General features: G+C 40.6%; 1 protein-coding gene across 6 annotated transcripts in view; it reads right to left on the reverse strand.

Annotated features, from left to right (window-relative positions):
- SETBP1 (SET binding protein 1) overlaps positions 1–22,806 on the reverse strand; it is a 264,152-nt gene that overhangs the window by 198,388 nt on the left and 42,958 nt on the right. For all 6 annotated transcript variants that reach the window (XM_048932011.1, XM_048932012.1, XM_048932013.1 and 3 more), the window contains exon 3: positions 15,312–15,395. In XM_048932011.1, the coding sequence (XP_048787968.1) occupies positions 15,312–15,395 (84 nt within the window). The remainder of the gene's footprint in view (positions 1–15,311; positions 15,396–22,806) is intronic.

Here is a 22,806-nt window from a genome sequence, read left to right on the forward strand (position 1 = left end):
GCCCCTATTATTATTTTTTGGTGGTAGATTATTTCCTAATAGGATTAACATTGCTTTGTTGGCTTCTGTGTAAATGGGTGATTTCACCTTGCCATAAGCTTTTTCAGCTGGAACTGAAAAATAAGACTTTGTTCATTCCCTGAAGGTTTATTATTATTATTATTATTATTATTATTATTATTATTATTTCTGAAACCTTTTTTTTTTTTCCATAGAGACATTCATAGTGACATCCTTTGTGATGAAATGTTCTTGATAGTGCTGTCCCAGATGCAACAAAAATTCTAGGAAAATGTCCTGAGAGATCACGTTGATCCACAAAGCTCTTGCCTGATATAAAATATAGATATTAAAAAAACCCAAACAAAGAAAACAAACAAACAAACAAACAGGCAGACCCACACGTATGCCTCAACAGTGCCAGAAAGCTGCTCCAATTGGCTGGCCAACATATCCCCCAGCTCCTTTTTCTCATTTCTGCGCAAAACAAACCTGTCCCTTTTCTTTTCCCTCCTGGCCTATTGTTGAGAGGATACCTTTTGTGCCCCAACGACATAAGAAATAGCTTCGTTTCAATGCCACAACAATGGTAGAAGAGTCCTTCAGGCTGAAAGCTAAGATAAGAAAGGAGTCTTATTCCAGCAAGTTAAAGTGCAGCTCTTCCAAGGGAGGAAGGTCATTTGCACGCCATTTGGAAGTGCTGGGAGAGATGCCTCTATTCTTCCCATGTCCCTGATTTCCAGTTAGGAGTGAACTTGGGGCTGAAGAGGAAAGTCTAAATTACACTCTGAGCACATTATTGCTCCGTGCGCATTGCTATATGCCATCAGAATAAACCTGACAGCACTTTGAAGTCTGTAAACTGATTCCTAGGTAACTGCTTAGACTTTCTCCCCTTCCCATGCCCCAAACAGCTTTTCATTTGATGTTCTGGCACAGAGCTAATCTGAGAAAGGATCAGAAACTCGAAGCTATTGACAGTAGTGACAGGAGTGTCTCAGTGTGACAGCTGATTGAGCCCGTCTCGCATTTCCCTGACAAACTCAATTGCTCCAGTAAATCGAGTGAAAGTCAATACAGGCAGCTCCTCTGGCCTCATGTGTATGTCCCCTCTTCCAGCCCTTGTGGGGCCCCGTGGCTACAGCACCTTTCAGGACCCAGATAGAGCCACATCCCTTCCTGCAGTGGGAACAGGATACGGGCAGCAACATAGCACTCACCTTGCTGATTTAAAACTTGCTTTCTCTTACCACTGACCCTGCACCATCATTCTTTTTTGTTGTTTTTTCCCTTTCCCGCCCAACAGAGACATGAAAACTAAAGTTTCATCTTAAATACTCAGCCCAGGCAGCATTCAAGGTGCAGGAGTGCAGTGCCTGAGCAGCCAGCTGGCCCCAAGCAGTGCCCATGTGGCAGTGCTCTTCAGGGTAAGAAAAGGAAATGCAGCTCTGTTTCTAGTGCAAATCAGAAATAAAAACAGCCAGTGAGGAGCAAAACTTTACGGAGGAAAAGCTGTTTGGAGGAAAGTGTTGGGCCCATTGCAGATGGCAACCTTTTGTTGGTGATAACGAAGCAATTAACTCAGTGACTTAACAGGCTTTTTTCCATACTTTAATTGTGAAGCAGGCAACGCTCCCTTCAGCACAGGGTGTCTGTGGCTCAGAGCAAGTAAACCACAAAGCAGACCAAGCAGCATACACAGAGAACCTGAAACTGTGCAGAAAACAGGGCAGGGATAAGGGCTACACGGTGAGGAACGTATGCAGGCTACTGCTTGCAAATGGAAATCAAGTAGGTTGCCATTACCAATAATGAAGTGTGAGGTTGGCGTGGTTTCTGTCTCTCAGATTTCAACACGGTTTATTTTTATAGAGGTGGCTTCCTTGTGCAAAGTGTTGGCAAACACAGTTCTGGCAGGGAGGAGATGGGGGAGCAAGGATGGGGCGTCTCATGGAGGGTACAGGAGCTGTTCCCACCTGCTGGGTGCAGCAGTGAGTGGAAGAGATAGAGCTCCAGGAGAGAAAAGTGAAATTTCATAGAGAAAAATGCCCAAGCTACTAATCTTCCTGATGAGATGAGTGAGGGAAGAGGTACGAGCAGAGGGAGGGGAAAAGAAAATGGTGCTAAGCAGGTATCAGGTGCTGTGAGGGCAAAGGTTAAAGACAGCAAGCTGAAAGATGTGCATATGAAATAACAGGCTCTCTGCCACGTGGAGTTCTATGAAAGAGTAACTACAGGCCACCCTTCCTAAGTATATTCCCCTATCTCCAAATTCTTGGAGCACATCAAGCATTGCCTCCATTTATCCGATTCAGCAAACAGCTGAGGATACAAAAGCTACACAGTCCCTCCTGTCTTGAAAGAAATGAACTTAAACATTACTACATCTCCACCCCTAAGTTACGCTCTGATGCCAGCATCAACACGTAGCCAGGCTGCCAGCCCTGCTCCCACCACTGCTGCCTGGCAGCTCAACACCTCAGGGCCGAAGCATCCTGCACGCTTCCCTCCCTCCCGGGTCTGTGTGGACACGTGTGCTCCCAACCAAATTACCTCATCTGGACTGGATTGAGCCTTCCAAGTCAAAATAAATACAGTGCATTGCAACTGGCAGGAATTTTCAAAGGTTTGAGTTGGGTCCCTCTCAATTTTCACTCAGCACTTTATCCATTTTGTCTGCTACAAAATGGGAGCATTTTATATTCCCAGCTCAGATACATATTTTATGAACCTTTAGAATAGCTGCCTCCTGTGCAGTTAATATTTTGGTTCCAAAGTTAACTGGTTAAAACACACATTAATAGATTGAGCATGGAAAAAAAAAAAAAACAGGTGAGAAATTCTGGGGGAAGAAAAACAGCAGCAATGTTTGGAATGGCTCTGCAGCCAAGACAGCAAACCTGGTCTTTTTTAATGGGACCACCCAAGTCAGCAAGACCTTAAGCTCTTACTCACATGTGCAATGTTCAGAGCAGTGTAATTCAAAGTCCAGAGGGGAGTTAGAAAAAGTAATGGCAGGGTTTAATAAGGGCTTAACAGATGAGAGAAAGTACTGGGTTCCCACCAGAGTTCATTCTCAAACTTGCCAGCAGAATTTCATGTGATCTTGAGTCCAGTTCAATAAACGCAGGAGAAGGGAGATGGTGCTGCTGGAACAAGCTGGCATTGTCTGGGCTTGCCAAGAGTCAACTGTTGTTCATCAGCTTCTCCTGCATCTATTATTAGGGAACTTTGCTGCAGTTAACATCACCTTCTCCTCTAATCACACTCTGAACTTCCAAGCACACGCATGTACAAATAAAAAATCTCTTCTGAAGGCAGCTTGCAGTAGTTTCTCCAAAAGAACAGGAAGCCTTCCTTATTTCAAAGTCATCAGTTAGTTGAATACCAGTGCTTTACTTGTTACGAAAAGTTCAGCTGAGCTGTTTGAATCAGATTGAAGGTTTGTTTCCAGGTCACAATTAAAAATATTACTGTTTGAAAAACCTGCATTTATAATGCTGTAAATGCCATGATAATGCAAACCAAGAAGTAATAAAAGCAGGAGAAGTTTAGAAAGCCCCTTAAAATAGAAGTAAACAGAGATACAACAAATCACCCAATGACCAGAAAACTGAGTTCTTAGTTTAGCATCCCTATTGCTTTGTAATAGCTGAAACGTGCCCATCAGCAAAAGCCTGTCATTAGATCTAATGATGGCATCTAGCAGAACAGAACAATAATCACATGCAGGATTGGCTGTATCGGTAGCCTTTCACTCCGGGATTACACTGCTTGTATTCTAGCCTCTAGGAAAGAAGATGATTGATGTATAACAGTAGAGGAGAGAGAGGGGTGACAAACAGGAGGGGGAGAGTACAGCAAAATCTGATGAAACGTTTAAGCCCTAAAACTTCTGTAGGGATATGATCCTACCCCGCAGTGTTGTTATTTTTTTGCCACAGAATTAAAAAGAGGGACTTTTCCTGGTGTCACTGCAGGCCACAGAGGATAAATCCAAATGACAGGGCTTAAGTTATGAATATGGGGAATTAGAGATGAGAAGGAAAGCAGCTTATAATGACTCTCCCATTTGCTTTTTGGAATACAATCTTCAGTATTGATTTTTGAAATGCCCTGTCTTCATCCTAGCAGCTTCATGGAAATGAAGTTTGAGAGTTTTGTCTCCCTGCAGCCTCTTCAGCATGATTTGATAATGATAAAAAGGGAATGTAAAAGCTTTTGCAGGCTGTTATTCATTACAATTCATTCTCTTGTTTTCTAGATACAACCGCTGACTTCTAGGGAGTGTGCTGAGAGAGGCTTCAGTCAACCTCATTAAGAATATAGCTGTGGTTCAACTCAGAGCCTCCATCTCCTAAAACATCCTAAAACAGTGGAGGGAGGTATGGAAGATTCACACATGAATCAGCTCATATAAAGTCAAACCATAGGAGTGCCCTACAAAGTTACCTACAACAGATCTCATCTTTCAGCACACGAGAACACAGAGTCCATGGAAAGTGTCTTGCAGTTTCTTGTCATCTTGTTGACACAGATGCTCCAGAGCCTTAGGCAAATTACTGAATTCTCAGTCCATAGCACCTACAGACAAGACAAATATCTGCACCCAAATGGAAACTCTTACATCATCTCATCATCACATATTTTACATTATGATAAGTAAATGATCAGGCAGCCCAGCATACAATGAGAAGGTTGTTGAGTTGGAACGGTTAAGTTTATCATCTTTCCTGACCCCATCTTTGGGATATGGCAATCACACTTTACTCTCTGTTCCAAAACATTTGAGCTCTTTACAAAGGACTTGATGCCAACAACTAAAATATTCACAATGGGTGTTTTTGGAAGGACAAAACATGGAGCCTCTTCCCTCATAGCTTTCTCCTGTTTGCAGGTAGAGATTAAGCCACTGCAACAACAGACTGAAATAACTCCCCTGTCAAATAACTCACTTCTTTGAACAGATAAGATTAAGAGGGAAAATAAAGTGAAATAACTTGGCTAAGTTTGTAGAATAGATCAGCAGTGGTGAAGGAGAATTGATTTTCTGGTCGCCTACACCAACACTCAGCTGTCAGACTGATCCTGCTGCCCTCCAAAATTACTTTAGTATTTGAAGAAGGACAGTTTGGTTTCCTGTTGCTTTTCATTTCCCTCTCCTTTTGTTTTTCTCCAGAAAACAAACAAACAAACAAACAAAAAAGCCATTAATATTCAATAATTCCTGTAAGTAATATACTATTCTTGAAATGGTTTTGCACATTACAACCTCCAGTTGTAAACTAAACTGATGACGCTTGATGAGACATAGCAGAACAATCCCATTACACTTCCTTAGTAATGCTGTGTTAGTTAAGGTTAAGTTGACTGGTTTTGAGGGTTTATAACCCAGCTGTGAATACATTCTTAAGGCTGAAACCAGTTGTGAGAGGATTAACTCCTGAGAATCATATGGCTTCCCCCCACACACTTTTCAGATCAGATTTTTTTGTCTAGATCATTTAGAGATACAACATTAAAAACAAAAGAATAAAACTTTACTGAGTTGAGATGTTATTAGGAACCACACTAAGTTTTGAGCCAGTGTTAACCTATCTTAGACGAGTCTCACACCACTCTAATTTCTGGGTGCTCTCCAGTCTTTAACACAAAGGATACCAATGCTGCTATCCTGGATCTACAAAGAGAGATGAGATCTTACAGGAATTAAATAACGTCTGGTTATGTTGGAATCATGGCAGATGGACTGAAAAAGCATCTCTGTAAAGTTGAACCAATTGACACAAAGCATTGTAAGTAACTTGAATGTGTCCAGCATAGGTGACAGTGTAATGCTATGGGAGGGGAGGGTAGAGTGAATGGCTAACCCTTATGCCTGCCACACACAAAGTCAAATTGAAACCTGTGTGTATTATGTGTTAAATGCACTTGTGCAACTTGGCAATTAAAATGCAGTGATTACCAATAATAATCTTTCAATCCACCTACACATGTGTGCCTGTGAAGATGCATGTTTTTGTTATTAAGAAGATACATAAGTTTTCTTATATAGTTATCAAAGTTGGACTTGTATTATTTCATAAAATAATAAGTTAACACACTGAGTGTGGAAGAAATATCCAGAATACTCTTGCAGTGCTGACAAATTTTGTAATTTTCAACATCTCAAAAAGTTCTCAAAAAGTATTAAAATAACTTGCAGTATGTTTTTAATTAGCTTTGCTATATGTATCTGGGCAGTGCTTCACAAAAAAAAAAAAAAAAAAAAAAAAGGTCAAATACACTACTTTTATGTTTTTGTTGCCCTATTGTATATATAGCACATATATAAAATGTACAATTATTATATAAGCACGTATATCTATGTTATAATATTTATATTATATACATACTGCATATATGTATACATTCACACATACATATATACATGTATATTATACATATGCACACTCACACACAGGTATATTCACAGATATTTACATTAACCATATTATATATTTTATGTGTGTCTCAAGACAATATCTCTTCACTTGTATCCCTGGCAAGCCAGAACGTTAACACCAAGTTCTAAACTCAACCTATATGTACACATTCAACTCCTGCTCTCTGTCACCATCCTGTCTTGTATGCTCAGACAAGAAACTCACTAAATGAAACATAACAAAAGTGTAAATACATATGGGAGCTATTGGAGAGGGTCCAGAGGAGCCAGAGAGATGATCAGGGGACTGGAGCACCTCCCCTGTGAAGACAGGCTGAGGGAGCTGGGCTTGTTCAGCCTGGAGAAAAGAAGGCTATGGGGTGACCTCATGGCAGCCTATCAGTGCCTAAAGGGAGCCTACAAACAGGAGCCTACAAATTTTATAAGAGTTGATAACTGCAGGAGAAGAGGAAATGATTTTAAGTTCAGGGAGGGAAGATTGAGGTTGGATGTCAGGGGAAATTCTTTACAGAGAGTGGTGAGGTGCTGGAACATCTGCCCAGAGAGCAGATGCTTCATCCCTGGAGGTGTTCAAAGCCAGGTTGGATGGGGCCCTGGGCAGCCTGGTCTAATATTGAATGTGGAGGTTGGTGGCCCTGCATGTGGTGGGGGGGGGGTTAGAGATTCATGATCCTTGAGGTCCCTTCCAACCCTGGCCATTCTGCGATTCTGTGAAAAGACTATTTTAGATGGAGCAATGCAAGAAATGTTCCTATCAGCATGGTCAACTCAACAGCAAAACTTGTTCCCATAAGAAACACAGGAAAAACCACTACCCGAGCTGCTAGAAAAGTAACTCAGATGGGTACGCTTTTTGTGAATAACCAATGCAGTGACTAAATATTGACTGAATGCAGAACCACCATACTGGGTACATTTCTAGGGAGCTGATTTGCTGGGATTTAGGGTTTCAATTCATCTTGTCTTGATACTGATTCCAATACAATGCAAGTAAAAATGTGGGGGCAAGCTGACACAATTCTGCTTGGGTAAATTTTGTGCCCGTGCCAAGATGAGTGTGAAGTTCTCCACAAAGATAAAGGCATGACAGGTCCTTCTTCCCTTCTGCTATTTGCCGCCCAACACATTTTCCATTTTGCACTTTCCTTGCATCTTACAGATCCCAGCAGCTCTGAGCAGGCTGTTCAGTTTGCACAAACCTCCAAGAAGATGAGATCTGGATTCACATACATCTGTCATCTAAGAGATGACTGACTTACACTGACCCTGCCATGCTGTCTTCATATGTTGGCATCCACTAAAGATCTTTCCAGAGTGTAATGTGGGAATATGGTCATGATAATCAGATTGGTCCAAATCATCAGCTATACCTTTTTCACATTCACCTCCAGGATTTTTGTGCCCTGATTGTGTTGTCTCCTCTTAGCTCCTAACAGGAGGCATACACTGGAACACTTGGAGATGTTTAACAGTGAAGTTTCCCACTTCTTACTCTCCCTTTCTGTATAGAGAGTATCAAGGACAGCAACAAAACAGTTATTAATGCTCTCCTGGATTGCAAACCTGAAATGACATCAAGCATCATTTTCTTCAGCTCCTTAAGTTCTCTTTTAGCACACTCCTGCATGTTTGCATTTGACATGTAAAAATGACCCTTTCAAATTCCAGGATTTGAGGCTGATGATGACAATTGATAACACCAGGTTTTTTTCATGTGTGAAGTACTTCATTCAGAGGGCTCTCAAATTGCTTTTTGAAGCTGTACAGCTTCCCTTCAATCACCACTGAAACAACTCTACCTCTGAGGTGGAACAAGGACCTATCAGTGCAGTCCACACCAATTTAGGGCAGGAAGTAAAGAATAATGTATCTCAGTGCAGGAACAGGATCAAGTTGGAAAATACATTTCTTGCATTAGAACCTGGATAAAACCTCATTGCCAGTACTCATATACTCCATTTCAGGAGGGAAAATGACATGGGATCATCACTCATTAGAAAAGGTCAGAGCCCTACGTTTTACATCTTTAGCAGGGGTAGGACACTGTGTTAGAGCATGCATTCAGAACCGCCTCAGAAGGAGGGGGGCAAAAAAAACCCAACAAACCCACAATTTGCTGTCTGCCATTTCTGGAGCCTTTCCTATAAAAGTGCACTATGAGATTTTTATTATTATTATTATTATTTTTTTTTTTTTTCCCTCCCTTCTCCTTTCCTGTAGAAAGGAAAGGTTCTATTGAACTTCAGTCTACACTGTGCTACACTTTACAGGAAGCCAAACCCATTTTGAAATGAATATGAACTGTAAGAGGAGACCATAAGGTGGGAAACTCTTGAACTTAGTACAAGACTATTCATAAAATGAGTGAGGAAAGGAAATAGGTAATTATAAAAGGTCATTTAGAAATGTCAGCTTTCCATTGGCATTGTACAATGGGAGGTGTAACCTGCTTCAACCCAGGGCTATTGCAGCTGAACTTGTAAAGGACATCCACAGTCCCAACTTCTTTTGTTCAGTTCAGAGGTTTACTACTGGGAAGTTCTTTTTTTTTTTTTTTTTCTTTTTTTTTTCTTTTTTTATAACACCATCCTTCCAAAACTTACATAAATCTGAAGAATGTGGACCTATCCATCCAACTACCATTGCTCAACAACTTCTGGTTCACACAACAGATGTATGAAACAAGAAAACCACTCAAACCACCAGGAACATAAGTGCTAAGCACTCAATACAGCAATTTCTAAATGGCAGCTGCCCTGGGAACTGGGGATGTCCAGAGAAATGGTGGCTGGTGAGTTTCATTCAAATACCTGTTGTTCCCAAGCAGATACCCCTGGAAATAAGAGACTGGAAGTTATAAAAATGATAAAAGTAATCTGTGCTTGAATTTTATGCAATATTTTAATTCATCACATGAAATAGTTACCCATCTAAAGCATTTTCAGTATCTAGAAAATTGTGACAGGTGAATGGAAAAGTTAAGTCTTTCCACCTTGCTGAGGCCAACACTCATGGCACTGAAGGTAAAATAAAACAACTAATGTGGTGCCAGGAACAGGATGTAGTGATTATGTGAATGAGTGTTTTGAAAATTAAAAGACTAATAGTCTTTTAATGGGGTGAGTGTAATGACAGAGCTTCAAGAATTGCTTTCAGTATGTATCAGTGCCAATTTGGACGTGTTTATCAGTACTGTTACCCATAAATTGCTTCTTGAAGATCTCAGGGACTGGATGACCATGGAAGTTCCCTATGGTCCTGTGTTCCCTATATGATTACCTGTCCTGTTTCATTCAGTGAGTGAAATATGTTTAAGGGTGCTTTACTGCTGGGGAACCTCAGACAATTCATGTCTTCTTTGTATTTTACTTCTTGTTTAATCACTTTATAACCCATGCCAAATCCAATGATTTTTCATGCTGAGATTAAATCTCTGCCACAAGCAGCAGATGCAGGAATATATTCACTCCCCCAATTCTCTCTTTCTGCTTTCTTCCACCCGTGTTTTTCCAACAGTTAGCCAATGCTTTCATTTATTTTTATTTCTCTGATTTCTTTCAGCAGTAAGAAACATTAAACATGGGGGTGTGTTATCCAGACTTACTCAGATGGAGTGTGGCTGCAGAAGCCTTTGCACTCCCTCATGCTTCAGTACATTTCTCACTGACAAGTGGAAGAATGCAAGGCAGATGAAGCTAAGGCAGATTCCTGAAATCTGGTCTCAGCCCTCTGCTATGCCCTCAACAGACATTGCAGCACCAGCTGCCAAAGGAACTTAGCTCCAACACAGTTCAGGTCAGGCCAGTCAGCTATTTAAAGAAGTGGGTTTATTTGTATACTTTTTACCCTTCTCTCCTCCTGTCAAGCTCCCCCCATGTTATTTAAGGTGGGAAATTACCAGTAGCCCTTACCACATAAAATTTTGGTTAGGTTTATTAGGTAATTTGTACTAGACACTTTGTCTTTGCTGTTATTTTTATTTTTCAGTAAATTCCTCCAAACATTAAACAATGATACGACCAGAACAACTTTGGTAGAGACCAAAAGAATATGGCATGTTTGCTCCATGTCACCACTGCTACCCTCTAGGTATCAAAGGGATAGATAAAAAATGTTATTTCCTTTGCTCTCTTCTAAAGAATTTTGCCTGATTTTAAAAGCTAAAGTAAATTTTGGGGAACAGGCAGTTGGAAAGATATTAGTTTCAATACAGTATCTTACCCATTACATTTTTGCTGAAATTATGATGACATCTATCGATAGCAGTGCTTTACTTTATTAAATGAAATTTGTAGTACTTGGAAATCCAGAGTAAACAGAAGTTGAATTACTGTCTGCTGTCAGCAGATCTCTGTTTTCACAATCAGTCTGAAGGCATATTCACATATACACATATGTGTATGAACATCTACATGTATACTCTTTCTATATAAGCCTTCAATCTCATTCCAGTCATCTGGAGAGAGAAGTCCTCACATCTTCGATCACAAAGTGAACATTGCTACACACTTCACCTTCAACAGCGTGATATTTCTTCAAGGAAAATAGAAGTCCTCAAAACTGTTGAGGATTTGGGGAGTTTGCTTGGTATAATTGGAGTCCCAGTAAGCTCACACTATCTCCACTCTTGTTAGCTACTGAAACAATCTGCAGCCACTAGAGTACACATTAAAATTTTAACCTTATAATAAACAGAATGGGTCAGGCCTCGACATACATTAGGTTGCACTGGGACCTACCCAAATTAAATAAATAATTAAATAATAAAAGCAGAATTATAATAATAATAAACCCCACACCTGTTTTTTTCACCCATGAATTCAACCTTTGGAAGGAGACAAAGTCTTAGAAGACCTCAGGAGGAGGGAGAATACTCAGATGAGGCTGAAAAAGCCCACAGGGGAAATTGCCTATTTTATTTCTGGAATGTGCACCTTGTGTGCCTATTTTTGATTTTAAACTGAGTTCCTCTGTATTCTGCCCGAAGTCCCCAGCTCTGTGCTGGTGCAATGAGAGCAGTGGCCCAACCATCCCTTAATAGCTATTACTTCTTAATAAAGAACAGCACTTAGGCAAGGGATGAGGTTACTGTCAGAGAGGTCATGATTAATAATGATTAATCTGATCCTTGCCAACATGAACTGGATCTACCATTCAGTAAATAATTACTTTGCAGCATGGATACCTTTTCCAGAAAAGGTATACATTTGTCGTATTAAAACTAAAAACAAACACATGGAAAGACACACAGGACCTGAGTTTGCAGTAACACTTGAACTCACGTGAGCCACCAGAAAAAATGATAACAAAAATAAAAATCAAAGACTAAGAGTTATGATGAAGAGCCTATCTTTTGGGTGAAGCAGAGAAAAACAAATAAAACTAAAACCCAACAGGCAGAGCTGTATTTATTGAGAGCAAGGAGCTCTTTGCTACTTCTGGTTCTCAACCTTACGCATGCCCTTAATACACATGCTATTTGTCATCCCACACGATTTCCCTGTCATGACATTTTTCTTCCTCAGAACGTATAAAACAGCTGAAATCACTCACCAGGAACCATTTTTCTTGCTTTATGTTAATATACCATTTAGCACAAGGAAATTCTAACCCAGGATTGCCATTCTTATGCAAAATGCTCCTCAAGTAATAAGCAATACTATAATAATTTATAGAGAGGCATAAATTACTGGGAAACTAATAATCACCCTGAAGAGCTTATATGAACCTTACAATTACTGTAGGATGTTTGTGGTGCAGAGATTTGGTCTTGGCCTTGGAGCACAGATGAGTTTCACTCCCACAGAGCACACAAACAACTAGAAGTGGTGCCAGTGGCAGCCAAGGACGCTGAGGCTTTGCTGCCAAGAAATGGCTCTATTTCGAGACTGCTCTCAGTAACCCCACTCTATCAACCCAAAACTTCAAGACCGTCCATGGCACAGAATGAAGATGGAGGATGACAAGTATACCCAGCTGTACTTCCTTGGAAGTTATCAAATACTTTGTAGGGTTCAACCCAAACTGCTTAGCCTTTTCCCTCAGCATGTAGGTTTGATTTAGGCCATAAAATATAAACCACAGGTCCCTGTCCAGCTCAAGCGAAAATTTAACATGACAGTTGGTTTCCTTGTGACTGTTATGAAGTCTCATCCTTATGAGAGTCTGTTTGGACCTCTGTACTCAACAGTGAGAGGGTCAAGATTAATCCATTGGCAATTTGCATCATGGAAAACACCATAGAGACAGGGGCCTTGGGACAGAAAAGCAGACTACATTTTGAAAAGGTAAAGGTGTCCTGCCTTCCAGAGAAATGTTGGAAAAATACCAGTACATTAAATCTGCAGCAATGGAGTCACATCTTGGTCAAACTAAAGATTTTCAGTGGTGGAGTAGCATGTCTGTGACCTTTCAAAAGATTCCAAAGTGTGATAAATATACATATAGTTTTTTTTCTTTTTTTTTTTAAGCACTGTTTTTTTTGTTTGCTTGCTTTTCTGCAAAAATTCTGCCAGAATGTAGGTGGCTTGTCCCAAACCTCTATACGGGTCATGATATTAAAACCATATAACTATTTTTGCTTACACTCAAGCAGATGAAAAAAATTGCATTTTCACAGAGTTACGATGGCATTAATAGGAAATGCAAAGAAAGACCAAAAAAAAAAAAAAAGAAAGAAAGAAGAAGAAGAAAAGAAAAGTCCCTAGCATCAATAATAAAGGTACATCTGTAAATTCTGAGACTGGGTGCAGGGAGGAAAAGACCTCAGCAAACAGAACTAAATCCAATGCAGTGTTTTTCCCCTTCACAAAGTGAAACAAGCTGTTTCTAAAATAATGCTTCTTTGGTTTTCTGGCAATTAGTGTCCTGAAGGATTAGCCTACAATTGTCAGCAAGTGTTTGCCTTTCCCAGCCAATGTCACCATAGAAGTCTGCTTTTACTTACAAGGCCCAAGGGATAATTTATAAGCTGAGTTGAGGTCCTGCATTCACAGACAAATGTTCCACCCTGCCACCCGCCCTCCTGTATGAACTTCTTCCCTATCTACCTCCTGTCCCCTGAAATCCTGTCAGTATCCTGACAGAAGCACAACAGATGCACTTTCCAAACTGAATCTAATGCTTGCCCCAAAATTTATGCTGTTACAGAAGAAAAGAAAAAAAACGAAAAGAAAAGAAATCCTGAGGTGCTCAACACAGCACTAGACATCAAAAATTAGACTTCAGAAACTAACCAGGGATAAGGACTAATTTGTTGCTGTCCTATAAAGCATTTAACTGTCTGGATTGTTTGTTTCCTACCAAAAGCTATTGCGCTCTCTACATTTTAAGTATTGTGATTAACGTATTTTACGTCCAACATAGAGTTTGTTAGAAATGATGTTTTGTAAATTGCTCCTCTGCAATCAAGATGTTCCCTCTCCATTTTTAATTTCCACTGCAAGAGGTTTGACTCTGCTCCATCCTTGTGGTAAATCAAGAGCTACTTTTGTATATCAAAATACAAGAGTAAAATTCACTGAAGTGTTTCAATTATATTTTTCTCTTGATGTGATAGAACTTCAACATGAGAAAATTAAGCTTGTATTTGTGAGAATGGAAGTTATTCTTCAAGAAGAAGTCATATAAATCCTCATCTCAATCACAAAATGATAGTATAGTGCAGAGCTATGATTTTGTTATTTAACAATATTATTAAAAATAAAAAAAAAAGACTCAATCCTACAAAGCACTTGTGAGAACAACAATGTACCTCCCAACACAGCCCACCACAGTACACAGACAGATCTGTTCTCAGATCTTCTCTGGAAAGCTCCACAATATTGTTATTAATTAGGTTGATGAACATGCATGTTGAAAATGAAATCGCTTTCCTCTTAAGAACTCAATCCCTCTGCCAAAGACAATTCATCTGGAGCTCCCAGACTTTTTCTGCACACTGAATCTGCTTCAGATGTGTACCTGAACACAGGTGTTCACAAGCTGCACTACGCAGCAATCAGCCAGTTGTTTCATATTTCAGATCAATGGCTTCTCTCTACTGCAGTGAATATTGGATAACCCACTGTCTATTAAAACACTTCTACTCAAGCCAGATTCCACTTCATCTTTGGAACAAATGATCACTGGATTCAGACATTTCTAGTTAGAAGGACAGAAGGCAACATCAACCAAAAATTTTTTCAGAGACAAACTCAGCTGGTCAGATTAAGTGCAAAATGGTAGGAATAAACTATCTTCTGTCATTCAGAGCACATTCCCCCTTCTCTGCATTTGCTGGATCCTACAAGTAGTCCCACTGAAGTCAATTTGACCAATTTTAGAATAAGAGTCCATTCAATCTGAGTAATGGATATTAAAACCTGGCCACCAGTTTTCAGTCTGTGAACAAGTTTTTACGTGTTTATCATGTCTAATCTCAATAAGGAATGTTCTACTGGTGTCACTTTAGAACAAAATCATGAGGAAAATAGCACATTTCTTTTTAATGACTGCATATCCAGGCAGCTACCGTTAAGAGAGTAAAGGTTGTGTGCATTTAGCCAACAAAGAAGAGTAATAGTCTTTAAGAAAACACTGCCTGGAGTGGATTATTAAGAAGAACCGGAATTCATGAGTAAATAAGCCAGATGGGAGTAAGTCAGGCTGGGGCATTCCCACTCTCAGTGCAATAAATCCCTAATCTTGCTTGAAAGTGTTTTCTACAAAAAAACAAAAGCAAAAACATTAATGTGGTATCACTGTTGGCCATGAAAAATATTCTATTTGTGTCCAGGAACCCTGCTATGTAGCTGCACAGTTTAAATCAATCAAAGATTAACACATTCTCTTATTTCTTCTCCAGTAAAAGTACATATCGACTGACCTGATCTGAGTCTTTCATTTGAGCATTTTTCCCTTTTCTGCAACCACAGCTCATGAGCAGTTTTGCATCTCCAATGACTTTTCCCTGCAAGAGAAAAGGCAAGAAAAATACCATCACAACCTGAAATCAAAGATTGAGTTATTTGTATTTAAGACAAGAGACGGGGAAAGAGAAGGTATTAGGGAAACCTGTGGACTCATTTTTCATTGCTTTGAGACACTCTTCCATAAAGAAATAGCTTCCAAGCTACTAAGGAGACTTCTCCAGGGACCATCATTACCTCATCAGTGAAGTCACACAGGGGCACAAGGAAAACACAGTGTTTGCAAAAATAACAGCAGGAATATGAACAAACCAAAGTGAAAAAGAACAGGTTATTTCAACCCAGTGCTATTTCAACCTGGAGATTTTCATACAAATACATGGGTAGGAATAAATTCATCGCCCTCATGAAGCACAATTGCCAGGAGTGACTTGAGGTACAGATCCTATGTCAGCACTCACATTCACCATTAACAAATTGGTACTAATTTGAATTTAGCATAACTAGATTCCACAAAATACAGGCCTACAGGCATAACTTACCCACATTCAGACAGCTGGTCCATATAACTAATACCAAATCCTTGCCAGAACTTCAACAGACCAACCTCACCCAACACCACAGTCCGCTAGCATAAACACTGAATAGCAATAGCACAGCACAGAAATAGCACGCTGGGTCCAATGGAGATTTCCAGAGGAACAATTTCCTCACCTTTCATTTGCCTACATAGCAGTTTTAAGCTGAGTTCAGCCAACTCCTTTTGATTGACAACCCCTTAGGTTGACCGAGCAACAGCATTCTCATGTTAACCTAGTTTTTTTCTAGGGATCATTTGAATTACTTTTGTTCTTTATCAAAGTTTTTTTTCTTTTATCAGAACATGATAATCTCCAAATCTTCACAAATCCCCATGGCAGAAAGGAGTTGGTATTCTAGATTTGGTCACAATGCTGATTAAGTTCAAACAAAAACACAATTGAGATCCCATGAACACATAATATTTATATACTTTCCCATAGACTCACACTTGGCCTATTTTTTTTTTCTTTTTCTTTCCAAAAACTTTCACTGTCTGCATCTGGAAAACAAATACTCTCAGCATCAGCTAAGCAAGAGGGTGAAAAAATCTTCTCATATGTAGCCATGGAGAATCATAAGATTTCATCTGGATGTATTTGTTTGAAAAGAATACCACAACATTAAAGCAGTTGATGAGTTTAACCAAGTGGAAGTGCTCTAAACTAAATGATGAGGATGAGAAAGGGAATGATTAAAAGGAATTGCAGCCATCGCTCACTGTCAGGGCACAGCGGAGAGCTGACCCTTGGTGGCAGAAATTACAAACAGGCCAATAAACTTCAGGTCACCTTGGAAGAGCTTGCAAGTGGCCAGGTGTCTCTCTTGGTGACCCCAGCATCTCACCAGTCTCAGGAAGACCCAATAATGTGCAAAAATTATTTTTCCACCTTCTCTCTGCAAAAGAGACACTGAAACAGGGGGCACGGTAAAGGTCATACCTACAACTTCAGTAATTCAATCTGTAATATCTTCAAAAAGTATTCCCCAGAAAGAAATGATTAAGCTAAAAAGTAAAGTAATTGCATTAAGCTATTATGTTGGAAAAGAGAGCACAAAGAAATGAGAGCACAAAGAGATGATCATATTCCTAAGCAAAGGCGACCTTCTAGATACCAAAAGTACATAAGGCAAGTTATAGATACAAGAGGGCCTCATGAAGAGCCCATATTTCTAACAGATGTGCAAGACATCTCAGGGTGCCTATAGCAGTAATACACCTTTGTTTAGGCAACTGGATCCACACATCACTTGTGGTTGGTCACTTTATTTCAGTGCACACAGAAAGCCATTACTACAAGATAAGAAGCTCCGCATTTGAACACCAAAAACCAAGGAAAAAGTTGAATTTTTACATCTTTCTCTGGCTTGTACAATGCAGTCCCAGACAAACAACCTCACAGCAAGCTACATCAGTGTTCTTCTGTAAGGCTGGAAATATCACAGAAATGATGGCAAACCATAATCACGTGGACAGTCAAGAACAGAAGGAAGATATTAACCCAAAACTTGATAGTGTTTTTTTCCTTGATAATGCAAGAATGCAAAGGCTATTCCATTCCTTTTAAAAAGCAAACAGAAACAATATGCTGCTTGAATAACCTTATCTCCTTCCATTTCCAACTGCTGATGTACCTTTCTTAATGGGCATCACCTGAATTAGCTAATGCCTTCACCTTTTTAGGAAAGCTGTTTTATGAACTGATATTTAATTTGGGAATAGGTATCTAACATTAGACAGCCAAGTTGAAAGGCAAAGGAGGAAAAAAAAAAAAAAGCATATGGACAACATTTGCAGCCAGTCGCAACTCTGTTTAAGAGCAGATGGAGGCCTTGTCATTCAGGGGTTTCCTCACATACACCAGGCAGTTCAGTGGGGATAGGGAAAGGGGCTTCTGTTTGGATGCTTCTGTCTGGAACCAGATTAGAAGAAAGCATGCTTGCCGCAGCATGTGCCTTGTGTTATATTAAACATGCATATGCAACTTCAGCTTTTATTCAGCGATCTGAAACAGAACCCTCCAGGGTGCTAAGGGTCAGCAAGTTTTTGTTTGTTTATTTCTGTGTTAGTTTACAGTTTGTAGTGCCCAAGGATTTTGTTAAGAAATTAAAACACCTCACTGGTTCTATCCTGCCGTAGTTGTTGCCTCCTAATCTACCCCTCTCTGCTCCATCCAGCAGGACAGTCCTGCACTCCTGATGTTTGCAGGGGAAGGAAAAGAGCTTTGACTTGATGGTGCTACAGACATTCGCTCTTAATTTACAAAACCTCATTCCATGTTTCATAGCCTTTTAATAACAGATCTGGGGAGGAGCACTGTGATCTTGGAAACTGACAGATGTATTACTATTAAGTGTTCCTGTGCTTCTTGCCTTTGGTGTGATGCTGTGGCTTAGAAGCAGGTAGGCACAATCATTTCCAGTGGAGGAGCTTGCTTTGGCTTCTGCTGGCTCCCACACATCTCCAGATTTCCCCTTCTCAAGGCAAGGAGCAAGAAGGTTCCGTAGTGAGCACAGAAGAGGAAAGCAAAAGTGTCTTGTGATTCTACTTGTTATATCCCTGTCATTTGGTGAGTCCCACCGGGTTCACCAACTTCAACACACTGTGAGCTCTGGCAGTTAGCCAAAGTTTGCAGAAAAAAAAAAAAAAAAAGAAAAAAGAGAGAGAAAAATAATAATTATTATAACAGGATTGATTATCTCAGCTTCATGGGCGACTGGTCACTAGTTTTAGAAACCTGTGGTCAAGAAACACTGAACCATGTCACCCAGAAGTCAAATGAGGGCCAGTCACAACTGCCTTCGCTCCAGCAGATCCAGAGAGCACACAGATCCCTGCTGCCGAGGCTGTCCCCAAGGCTGTGGCAAACACCAGCATCACTGCCATGCTCAGAGCTGCCAGCCCCATTTAGAAGAGTCAGACATGACGCACATGGCATTGGCAGGCCTCTGCTGAGCCGCCAGGCTCTGTGCTAGGGGAGAGCTGGCTGGGATTCATGGGAGGATTCTAGAGTGTCATTGAAGCAGGGAGGAGGGGGAAATAAATGAGAAGAAAAATTTGGTCACCGAGCTTCATGCAGCCATTCTGTTGTTCACAGATGATGAGCACTATTTCATTCAGGAGCTCATGGGCTCCTCACCCTATTGCACAAACATCCAAAGTTGACCCTTCTGAGGGGGTGGCACTCACTTAAAGCAGGTTTTTACACACCCCAGTCTAACACAAGCTGTGTTAAGGTCTTCCTTCTGCTCTTCCAAATCTGTGGCCAGAGACAGCAGCACAATGGGTGGCCTGGATCAGCAACTCCGTTCCACTCACTGTGCTGCCACTACCACATCTTTCTAGGCATTAATCTATTCAACTCTCATCAGCATTCCTCATGTTTGAGCAGCAGCCACTGAAAATACTGGCAATGCCCTCACCCCCAAGGCACTGGCACAGTCTTTCCCTCACACTTCCAAAGACCTCTGAGCAACAAAGCTGTGAACACTGCCAAAAGTGGGACAGTGCCAGCAGCTGCAGAGCACTTCCTTTGAAAGTCCAGGTACTCTGCACCTTCATCTGACAGGGTCAAGCACACATACTATTTTGCTTCTTGCTTTCCTGATTCATACTCAAGTTGGAATGTAGCCCTGGGGATAGATTCCATTTCTCCTTGGAAAGTCCCAGATCTGACCTTGGCTTTCAAATGTCTCATGCTCTCCCTATCTTTCCAGTTTCGAAATACCCTGCTAAGGAATGAGCATGCAGGTAAGCAATGCTGTCCTTCTCTGATTCTTTCTCCATCTTTTCAAATATCCCAACATTTCCAGCACAGGGAAGCACCTCTGCAACCACCTTGCCTGATATCCTGCAGAAGAAAGGTGAACAATTCAACCTGTTGCCATGCTGCTGAGACTCACAGCTACGTTTAATTGAAACCACTACCATTTTGCACTATTTTAGACCACTAAGTAAAAAGCATGGGAGAACGTGATGGTTTTATCATGTATTTCTTTCCTACAGACACAGTTCATTCTTTGACCAAGAAAAGAAATTGTATAGCACCACAATGGTGAACCCTGGGAATGAAAAATAAAGGGGGGGGGGGGGGGGGGGGGGAGCTGGTGGAGCTTAAAAAAACATTGAGTGAACGGTATAATCAGTATTTATGGTTTTTATGCTGTTCTGCAGGGGTGACACACAAGTCTTGAAGAAATCAAGCCCAAGTGTCCACAGAGGGACACTGTAGAGTGGGAGAGGAGAAGGGGGAAGCTGAATCCAAGGTGGAGGCAAGCAGGAGTACAACAGACAGCTGGTGTTTGGGTGGTGGTAAATCACCCTGAAATGAGCCTCTTCCCTCAGCTCAATGAGGCCTAAACAACAAAGGAAGGCACAGCTTGCAGCCGGACAGCCTGCTAGCCAACCACAGACACACATGACAGCTTCATTCAGGAGCCCGGAGTCAATACAAAAGCTTCGAAATCAATCCGACATCCTGCGACCTCAAACAATGCACCAAATCTTCTCAGAATTGGAGCCCCAAATGAGGGGGAGCAGCATTCAAGGGAGATCAAACCACAGGGCTGGCATTGAAAGGGACTAAAAAGGAGAAGAATGTTCCCAGTTTATTAATGGTGGGGTCTGGCCGGCTGCATCCCAGCCGCCATAGGTTACGTTCATTAAAGGGCAGCACTTTGCTCGCATTATGCAGAGCCCAGAGAGTATGCGTGCCTGAGTGTGCCCCTCACTTTCCACAGATCAGGATGTGCCTTTCTGCTTAGTACTGTTGTCTTCATCAGAAATTCCTCCTGTGTGAACCACAACTGTGTTTTTTTCCCACTTGAGCAACTGTATGGGCACAGATGTGAGCACGCCCTCACACATACGCATGTTCGCTCTCAGCCTTGAGCTGAAAAGCATAAAGAAACACAAGTAGGCTCTTTCCAAGGAAGAAAGCCCTGCATTTCACATTTAAGCAAACCCCTTTCCCTCCTTTCAGAGCTTTCAGCTCTCACACACACAATCTACTACAAAAGACCAAAGCATTACGTGATGGTTGCTGCTGCCGAAAGAGTTGATTGCTCCATAAACACTTGCGTGCATCCAAAGCCATAAAGAACCTGGTCCAACATCAGAGCCAAGACCCGAAAAACAGAAATAAAAAAAAAAAAAGAAGGGCTTCACTCCCATGAGCTTCCCCTCCAGATGGGATTGCCCCTCTGGGGCAATTTCACCTGCAGCATCTGTCTTGCAGCACAGCATACAAACAGCACCCTCCCCCCATGCATGTGGCACCAGCAACAAAAAGGCCAAGCAAATCCTTTTTATCAGCTTGTCTTTGAAGGCAGGTGGAAAAGTAGAATATGGACACACAGAAAAAAAGAAAAGGATAAATACAATTTGCAAAAGTGCTGTTTGGATTTGCTTGTCCTAATTATCTCCTTTTCAGCTGCCATATCTTTGAAAGAGTTAGACCTTGCAAGTTTTCTCCTTCTCAGCTGCAGAACCCAATAAGGAGAGCTCACATTAGGAGGTCAGACTTGAAAAACATTTCTTCTTCTTTTTTTTTTTTTTTTTTTTTGGTACTGAAATGGGAGTAAATGAAGAGAAAGAGCTGAATTTTTCAAAGCTGTCTACGGATTTTGATGTGTATTTCCCACGTGCTTTCACTGGAGATGTGTCAAAGTCCAATCAACTTTGCTTTTAAAGTGTCACACTGATATTATATTCAGAATAGAGATGGCTGTAGAAGCTAGTAATCTCCATCAAATTGGAGAAATTTAGGTGCACAGAAACCAAAAACAGTATACATTCTGTAGGAATTAGCAATTTTAAAATAGGCTGAACTCTTTCATTCTATAGTGTAGTCTCTCCATATTGAAATAGAAGATTTTCTTTCAAATGTACAGTGAATCCAAACACAAGTTTTTCAAATGTCAAGAAAGCCAAGCTCTTATCTGGATGACATTTTTTTTTTCTTTTTTTTTTCGCTTGCATGCTCACTTTAAACTCTGCTGTTTGAATAATTTAACAATCTATCTTAAATATTTCACCAATAAATCACAGGTTTGTGTTTCTATTTCATGTTACAACTAATCACTGGAGGAATGCCCAAGCTGGAAGTCAAAATTCTTCTCCACCAAGTCAGCCATGCATAATAATTTCTCTACAGACTCTCTAGTGAATTAAAACTTCTCCGCAGAACTCACATCATATAAAGAGTTCTTTGTACAGAAGAGTGCAATGGCAATCTGGGACAGTCTGTATTCTGCCAACAGGGTTTGATATTTCCAGAGCTAATTGGTTTATAGAGGTTCCCTCATCCAGCCAAGTGCAAGCTTGCAGCTCCCAGCTGAATCTCATCCACACAGAGCTAGCGTCCCACTCTCGTGATGCAGAGGATGGGAGCAGGTACTAAGAAACCCCAAATCCCATTCAGCATCAAAAGGAATAAATCTTTGCAAGTTTATTCTACAACTGTAGTGGAAGTGTAGTTTTGTCAACCACACTCCAATACAGATTTGATACAAAATGAGCATATTTGTGAAAACAATTGAGAAATAGACCTACCCTCACCCAGACCCCAAAGTTCCCATTCACCAAAATGAATCCAGTAAACCTCACATAACTACAATTTAGTGCAATTAAGCCTAATTTTGTCCCTAAGCCACTGAGGCACATTCAAAGCAAGACCTACAGTCATCTCCCCCAGCAAAAGCCAAAATGCATGAACTGAATAAAGAGATAGCAAGAAGTTTGTGGCCAATATTTTGGATCCAAAAAGGAAAATGGAATGAAATGAACACAAGGATAGGAGAGAAAGAGCTGCAAATAAATCAATAATCTGCTTTTCTTTTTTTTCTTTTTTTTAAATTTTTGTATGCATCAAT

The sequence above is a fragment of the Lagopus muta genome, chromosome Z (genome assembly GCF_023343835.1).
Source record: "Lagopus muta isolate bLagMut1 chromosome Z, bLagMut1 primary, whole genome shotgun sequence".
Lineage (NCBI taxonomy): Eukaryota > Metazoa > Chordata > Aves > Galliformes > Phasianidae > Lagopus > Lagopus muta.